A 9,086-nucleotide genomic window follows, 5' to 3' on the forward strand; every position below is an offset into this window, starting at 1 on the left:
ACACTGTTAGGTTACCTATGATTCTGGGTAAAGGTGTTATTCTCCAAATAATCCATATTTAACTGAGTTGGGTTGAAAACTAAAGACCCCCCCCCCCCCGAGACTGTTTAAAATGGTCTACAGATGGCTTTTATTAATTCAACTTTCAAAAAGCAGTTATTTTGCACCCACAGCATCCAGACTCTGAAGACAGTGTCCAGTGAAAAAACATTATAGCATTCGTATTTTCTTGCTCTCAAGTGTCCTCAAGTTGCTTTAGGAATAGAAGTTGTCTCTGAGGACAGAGAAAAAAGAAGGGGAAAGGAGTTGAAATATGGGTGCTGTAGCTCTTTAATGTGTACAGGTACAGAGCAAATACAGCACAAGTATTACCGTTGTAAAATCCACATGGTGATTTTTTTATTATGAATATTCATGAGATACAAATTACCAGAAATTGCTTTTATACCCCATGTCCCCACCCAGTTGTCCTCCAACCTCCCTCCTCCTCCCCTCCCCGCCCCCCAACTCCGCTTTGCAGCCCTAGGAATGTTCCCTCCCTCTGTAAGACCACTGCACTACTGTGGTCTCTCTTTCCTTCCTTCCTTTCTCTCTTAGCTTCCACTTGTGAGTGAGCACATGCAATGTTTATCCCTCTGCGCTTTGCTTATTTCACTCAACAGAAGTTTCTCCAGGCTCATCCACATTATTGCAAATGAGAGATTTCATTCTTTTTTATGGCAGAGTAGTATTCCATGGTGTATATATACCACAGTTTCCTTACCCCATCATCCATTGATGGACATGTAGGTTGGTTCCTTTTCTTGACTATTGTAAATAGAGCTGCAATGAACATAGGAGTGCAGGTATCCCTTTGACATGATGATTTCCATTCCTCTAGGTATATACCCAGCAGAGGGATTGCTGGACCATATGGAAGATCTATCTGTAGTTGTTTGAGAAACCTCCATACTGTTTTCCATAGTGGTTGTACTAATTTACAGTCCCACCAACAGTGTAGGAGTGTTCCCTTCTCTCCACACCCTCGCCAGCATTTGTTATTCACATCATTGTTTTCCATAGCACTTACAGCACTTTTAGCACATTCAAAGTACTTTGTAATTTAAATGTTTTTAATTTAACAACTTACAATCTACCTTCAAAAATACATTTTACACTATTCCGGACCATCCACCAAAGTTTTGGGGCCAGAGACCCAAATTCATCTCAGGCTCCAAGAGCAAATTTAAAAACTGAATCATTGTTTTCCATAGCACTTACAGCACTTTTAGCACATTCAAAGTACTTTGTAATTTAAATGTTTTTAATTTAACAACTTATAATCTACCTTCAAAAATACATTTTACACTATTCCGGACCATCCATCAAAGTTTTGGGGCCAGAGACCCAAATTCATCTCAGGCTCCAAGAGCAAATTTAAAAACTGATTCCTTCCATCATTCAGCCCAAGCAGAGGGGTAGAGTATGTGTCTGACAACAAACGGATCTGGATTCCAACCCCAGCTCTGTGAACATATGCTCTGTTACCCTGGGCAGGTCATCTGCTAAAGTCATTTGCCTCCCATCCTTTATCTGTTAGATGGGTGTTCCCTGTCGTAAAAGGTGGATGGATAGCACAGGCATGGAGTGCTAATGTTTTTCCCTCCATCCCCAACTGAAAAAAACATAGAAGGGGGGGAAGCAGTTTACCCAACAAAACGCTAAGAGGAAATCAGCTGCGTCAAGATAAGGGCTGAGGCATAAACCGGCAGAGCGTCTCCAGGCAGGCAGACGAGAGCCATGAGGTTCATCCTGCCCGTGGGTTTAATCGCAGCCACCCTTGCGATGGCTCCTGTCCGCTTTGACAGGTAAATCTCTCCTCCTGTGCTCCAGTCTCTGTGGGAGGAGGATAAAGGGAAGTTTCTTTACAGCTCAAATTTTCTATCTTTTGCCTTCTTAAAGGGAGAAGGTGTTCCGCGTGAAGCCCCAAGATGAAAAACAAGCAAACATCATAAAGGACTTGGCCAAAACCAGTGAGGTAAGTCATGTAGGGGGATAGTTATCTTTTCTTTCTTTCTGTTCCCTAAAAGCTGTTTCTTTTTTATTTTATTTTTAATGCCCACAAAAGGGAAACAGCAGGAGCCACTTGGATGATTCAGTTAATGGCCAATACTTTATTTTTGTGTGTGTGTTTGTTTTCCCAGCTACCCCTTCTGTTTTTCCTCCCAAAAGCTTTGCAAACAACAGCTTTTTCTAGGTAAAATTGCAAAATAAGGAGGCATTTTTGACACCTGTACCAGGACTCTTGGCGCTCTCTGCTGGTGCCCTGCCCTATGCATTCCCCCCTCTCCCATCCTGATCTCCACGGGTGGCACAATTTGTTAAAGTATTAACGATAATGTCCTTCTCAAGAAGGGGATGTTTTAAAGGAGACTCTTAGATCATTCCTTTGAAATCCAAAGGACTAAGACAGTCACTTTATCATTTATTCAGCTGCTCCTCTACACAGGGCACATTGGGCCAGCTGCCTTACGTACGTCATTTCAAATTCTCCAACAGATTTGCAATGGCTGGCTCATAATTCAACTTCAGAAGAACTGGAGTTCAAAGACGATAAATTGAATGACCAAGACTACACATCAGATTTAAACCAGAACCAAATCTGGGATTTATTCTAGTCACACACACTCTTATCTCCACATCAAAACAGTCAAAAGTCCTGCCTATTCTAATTTGGAATGTTTCTCAAATCCATGCTTTTCTCTCCATTCTGATACCACTGCCATGTTCGTGTCCACTCCATCTCTTACTGGGACGATTTCAACAGTCGCTTAACTAGCACCCAGGGTTTTAGTCCTGCCTCTCACAAAGCTAAGTCTGCAGTGCAACCTCCTTGCTGTCTCTAAAACTAGACAGGTACATTCTTCCATCCAAAGTTCATATGGGAGGCAACCTAGCATGGAGACAGTATGTTCTTCAGAGCCAAATGCTGAGGCTCAAATCCCAGCTCCGCTCTAGCTCTGTGGCTTTAGTCCAGTTACTAAACCTCTCTGGATTTCAATTTCCTCCTCTGTAAAATGGGGATAATAATCACATTACTGCCTAAGGTTGTTAAAAGCCTAAATAAGCTTTGAGTAGTACTTAGAAGCAGGCCTGGCTGTGATAAGCACCACAGAAGCATTTCCTGTTGGCACTGGTGTGGCAAAGTCCTTCGTGATTTGCCAAATCGCCAGCCTCTTCAGTTTCCTGCCCCCCATCTTCTTTCTCACCCTTCAAGATCAATAAACACCAAAAACTCACCCACCTTGGCCCTGTACACCTTTTCTCATGAGGAATGTGTTTCTCTCTTTACCTGGCTAAGTCCTACTTATTCAAGACCCAGCTCAGACAGTGTCTCCAGCAGGAAGTCTTCTCTGTCCATTGACTGTCATGGCCCATTTGGATTGCTCCTTGTGCTCCTGGCACACCCTGTTCCTTCCCCTGGCATGGGTTAACATGTTGGAAACATGCATATATGGCTCTAACACCCACATGAGACCTCTTGCTTCTCATAAGTCCCTTATTAGCCTCTGCAGCCACACACCCAACTCTGTGCCTGGTGCTTAAATGCTCATGAAATGTCACCAGGCTCTAAACTCTTGCTCCATATTACCCTGCTAGAACAAAGAAGTGGCTGTTATAATAAGATGACCCTGCCTAACTTGCCTTTAAATCACACTGCATCTCTCATGTGTCCAACTTATGCTGTAGCTTTTTGACATATGGGTTTGTTCATAGCAGCCTCGTATTGCCTCATAATTGACTGACCTAAAGATGGACGGGAATTCAACCAGGCAGACTTATACACACCCACGGGCTTGGTGTGATGGGTGGAAATTGAGCATTTCCTTCACATCTCCCAGGTTGGGGACTTGTACTTCATTTGGTTTCACAATTGAGTATAATTTTGAAGAACCACAAGAACCAGAATCTTCTCAAAGTTATTTTAACCTAAATGCTATCCTTCTGGGCTTATATACCACATTTCTGAAATTCTCAGTTAGGGGAAGAAAAAGAAAAGAAAATCAGCCTGTGTAAAATGCCTGCATGTCTCAGACCCATTTCACAATCTTCACAATGCCCCCATGGAGTTTCACTGGTCTCATTTTTCAGAAGAGAGGTCTGGTAGTCAAGGATTCTTAGTAACTTGTCCAAGGACATATTGCTAGAAAAATGACAGGGTGAAGAGACTATGCCTTCTGCTGTTAAATACAAACCTTCCAGGAATTCCAGAGTTTACAGGAATATCGGGTTTTGAAGTCTGACTTGGGGGTTAGGGAGGGTGGGCAGGGGAGACAAGCATTTAATCTAAATTCCCAATTAGAACCAGATGTTGTGGCTAAATCAATTGTGAAATAATCCCATTTAACCCCACAATTGTGGAAGCAAACAGATTAACAAAAAGAGCTGCTCATCCTTTTTGCATTGATAGATACAATGTCCTGAAAAAGTGATCGATACAAATGGTTTCTTTCACACTCCCTAATAACAAACAGTTTTTAAATATATTTGCAAAAATCTCATGAGCATAATAAAAGAAAGGTCCATTCCTTAGTCACGCTAAATCCCAAATTCCATTCATGGTGTATAGCACATGGTCATTTCTTAATAAGTATGTGTTGGGTGAACACATAAACGATGGTGACTAAGACTGAACTTACATCTGCAGCTTGACTTCTGGTATCCAGATTCCATCCACCATGTAGCTGCTAACATGACCGTGGATTTCCAAGTTGGTGAGAAGGAATCCCAATCCGTCCAGTCTGCCTTGGATCTAAATAAAATGCACTATGAGTAAGTCCTATGCAAATATTCAAATGTGATGGATACTCAAAGTTTTGGGACCTTGAAATGAAAGATAAGTATTAGAATGGAGGTATTTTTAAATTGGGCCAAAAAAAAGGAGAAGGAAACTAAAGCTCTAAGACTAAGTTCACAATTACTACCAGACTATTGAAGCCTGCTTACAGAGGCGATAAGACCAAACTGGGCAGCTCAACTTCCATCTCACATTTGCTCTGATCTGCAAGAATGACAGTTACCTGCATCTGCCATCACCAAAACCACATGAGCCCACATGAGCAGGAATGAATGGACCAGCCACACATCATCGCCACTACAGGCAAGCATGCCAGGGCTCCGAGCTACTGGTGATGACTGTACCATGTTCTTGTATTTGGATTCTCCTGATACATAAAAGGGGACCCAAAAAACAATGCTCATCTTTAAGTTGGAGATACGGTAATATAAAATATATAACAAATAATTCTTTATGATAGAAATTCTTTCTCAGAGAAAGCAAAAGCAAAGCAGTAGAACAAGGCTTAAATCAAAGAGAAGAGAATCCCAAATACCAAAAGATGCAGAAACCAGTCATTCTGACCCACAAAAATTAAGAGAAAATTAGAATTTATTGAGCACCAGCCATGGGTCATGCACAATCTAGGTCCTGGGACAGTAAGCAAGAAGGAAGCCAAGCAAAGAATATCACAAATCAATGCATAATTTAAAAAACAAAATGTGTTTTTATACTTTCAAACATTTAGTGGTTTGATGTACTAAGCAGTCCAGTTTTAACCTCCCCAGGCCTTATCATCCCAGGATTCCCCTTTATTGAGACTTCCACTGCCCAAACGCTATTAAACACTAGACTTTTCTTTTTGAAATTGCTGTTTCATGCCTCCACCATCTAACTTAGTGCTTTAATTTGAAAGGCCTTCTTATCCTGGTTGAGATAAAGGAAGATCTTATTGATATCAGTAATATCATATTGCAGAACAGGATTTACTGCAGGTCATCATGACTCGGTTATATTTATGTTATTCCTACCATATCCCAGCTAAACATAAACTCTGTTGAAATTAATGAAAGACGTACATAAGATAAATAAACAAAAAACATTCTTCATGGTTTAAAAAGTAACAGGCTATTATTTGTGATGGTTATCGATCACTGTTTTTGTTTGTATTATTGTTTCAACAGGATTGTGATACAAACGTCGAAATTAATGAAAATATAACTCAAAATTAATTTATATCAGCATTTTAACCTTTTATGTGCTTCTCTATGTTTTTAATAAATGGCACTATTAGAATGAGAAATAGACACTCCATAAATATACCTCCAAGATGGCAGAAATTTGTGGTACATTATGCGCCATCTGCTTATGCTAAGGTTCAAATGATGTCTTGATTCTGTCATCTAAAAAACAATCATCCCTCCCCTCTACATAACCCCGGGTCACTGTGCCTCTTGGTTCACTGTATAGCCAGGCATCTCAAATGTGTGCTTTGGTTGTTACACTCCTCACTTTACTTCATTAATGCAGACCTGATATCGATTGATTCTTGTGACCAACTAATTCTTACAAAGTATGCAGCCCAAGCTAAAATAAAATAGTGTTGTGCCAAATTTTATGCAATTTGGCTAGGACAGCAGGGTAAAAAATAAAGTATTATGTTTTCTTTAATATCTCTGTAACATAGACAAAAAAGCTAACTGCTTGACCTGAGCATGAATAGAGGAGTAAATCACTGCAAGACACCTAGGCAGGTGGCTGACATCCTTCCATTTTGTCAATAATGCACATCAGCCCTTCCTCCTCTTTGGCCCTGTGGACCTCTCCTGTCCCAAAACAATTCTGACTCAACTAGAGGTCTAAATCCAGATTCTCATAGATAGTATTTTTTTCACTTTGTATTTTGCCAAGATTGCTTCTTACTATCTGTATCAACAACCAAAGTGCTAAACTACCTATAAAAATTAGTTTTATCTAATTAAGACAGGATTTTTAGAAATTGGCCCAAATTAGCCACATAATTAGATAGTTACCTTCCTCAGAAATATAAATATGTAAAGTGGTCTGTGCAGACAAGAACTATGTAAAATCTTGTCTCCAAGTACTAATTAAATAGATAATTTTATTTGCATATTAATTATATGTTACTTGGTGTCAGTCAGTAACAGAAGAGGATTCTGAGAAAAGAAACATCTGGTTGGATCCAGGCACCAGGCTGAATAAAACCATATTTGAGGCTGGTTTGACACAATGATTTACTTAGACACCCTTCATTAGACAGTGCACATAAACCACTATTTAGTTTAAGGCATCTGCATGTGATATTTTTTACATTTTCAGAAAATTAAATTACTAAGCCAGATTTGATTTTAAAGTAGCATGCCTGCTCCCTTTGTATTCACATTTTTACAAAATCATTAAAGGACAAGTCCAAAAAACAAACAACTTGTATATACTAACAAACCCAAACAGACTGGGAACAAATGTCAAAAGAAAAGCACATCTATTGGGCTGAGCCTCAAGGCAGATGCCATATTTAGATTCACCAGTTAAATACCCTTGTGTTTTTACTAATTTTTTTTTACATTTTAGATAGTCAATTTTTAACATTGTCTTCTCTTTGATCAAAGTTAAACTTAGAAAATAAAAACTCATTAATGAAGGGTAATTCAGAAAATAACTATTAATATAATAATAAAACTCAAATGGTACAATTACATAAAGTCTTATTAAGATCCGCATAAGACTACATGGGAAATGCAAAAGAAATATATGCCAAACTGACACGGTGATAATCAACGCTTCATATTAATGTCTAACTACCTAATAATGTTCAGTCAGACACAAATTCATATTCCAAGTATACTCACAGTCCTATGAAATAAGTGTTTCAATCAAACAAATCATTCTAGCGTGTCATCCCATTCACTTTTCCTCTTGTGCCACATTTTTACGTATTACTTGCCCAAGAGTATAACTTGTATGTTAGTCCTGCTGCAGATATTGATGACACTGGTCGTGATGATAGGTATGAAAGTGGGTTCTGGAGCAAGGCTGTCTGGGTCCAGTCCATTCAAACCATGCGCTTCATATTAATGTCTAACTACCTAATAATGTTCAGTCAGACACAAATTCATATTCCAAGTATACTCACAGTCCTATGAAATAAGCGTTTCAATCAAACAAATCATTCTAGCGTGTCATCCCATTCACTTTTCCTCCTGTGCCACATTTTTACGTATTACTTGCCCAAGAGTATAACTTGTATATTAGTCCTGCTGCAGATATTGATGACACTGGTCGTGGTGATAGGTATGAAAGTGGGTTCTGGAGCAAGGCTGTCTGGGTCCAGTCCATTCAAACCATGCAGTAGGTATTTAATGTTGACAATTTATTAACTTCTCTCTACCTCATTTACCTCATCTATAAAATGGACATAATAATGGAACCTACTTCACAAGGGTTTCATGAAGATTAACTGGGACCATAAAGTCACTCTTTCCCTGGTTCCTTTACTTCTATTAATGTTGGCAAATGAAGGTCACTTTTATATATGCTCACATGAGTGTGCACACACACACAGTGCAACAGGGGATAACTAGAGGCTATCCCCAGATGCTCCCTTTCCCTCCTAATGAATAAATTAATGCCTTAAAGTTTTTTATCCAACACAGTGGTATGCCTCAAACACTGGGAAATGCAAGTCAGTAAGTGCAGAATTTGATGCATGATGACCCAATTAGGGAATTACTGGGGACAAAGCGGATCTTGTGGAAACCTGAAACCATGCTTTCTGTAAAATGGACATAATAATGGAACCTACTTCACAAGGGTTTCGTGAAGATTAACTGGGACCATAAAGTCACTCTTTCCCTGGTTCCTTTACTTCTATTAATGTTGGCAAATGAAGGTCACTTTTATATATGCTCACGAGTGTGCACACACACACAGTGCAACAGGGGATAACTAGAGGCTATCCCCAGATGCTCCCTTTCCCTCCTAATGAATAAATTAATGCCTTAAAGTTTTTTTATCCAACACAGTGATATGCCTCAAACACTGGGAAATTCAAGTCAGTAAGTGCAGAATTTGATGCATGGTAACCCAATTAGGGAATTACTGGGGACAAAGCGGATCTTGTGGAAACCTGAAACCATGCTTTCTGAATAGCCCCCATTCTGCTGTAATGTGGGCATCAGGAGAGTCAAGACCAGTTTTTAAGGTTCCCTAACACGGACTCTGCCACCCTGAAACATCCTTCGCCACTGCA

General features: G+C 39.7%; 1 protein-coding gene across 1 annotated transcript in view; it reads left to right on the forward strand.

Moving 5' to 3' along the window:
* Window positions 1-1,779: 1,779 nt before the first annotated feature.
* The window catches only part of LOC103597452 (mast cell carboxypeptidase A-like), a gene marked incomplete at its 3' end in the record, with an annotated part of 16,914 nt that continues 9,607 nt past the window's right edge, over window positions 1,780-9,086 (forward strand). Inside the window, exons 1-3 of the mRNA XM_008581290.1 lie at window positions 1,780-1,847; window positions 1,942-2,017; window positions 4,688-4,812. Of these exons, the coding sequence (XP_008579512.1) occupies window positions 1,780-1,847; window positions 1,942-2,017; window positions 4,688-4,812 (269 nt within the window). The remainder of the gene's footprint in view (window positions 1,848-1,941; window positions 2,018-4,687; window positions 4,813-9,086) is intronic.

Source organism: Galeopterus variegatus, unplaced genomic scaffold (genome assembly GCF_000696425.1).
Source record: "Galeopterus variegatus unplaced genomic scaffold, G_variegatus-3.0.2 Scaffold2317, whole genome shotgun sequence".
NCBI classification, from domain to species: domain Eukaryota; kingdom Metazoa; phylum Chordata; class Mammalia; order Dermoptera; family Cynocephalidae; genus Galeopterus; species Galeopterus variegatus.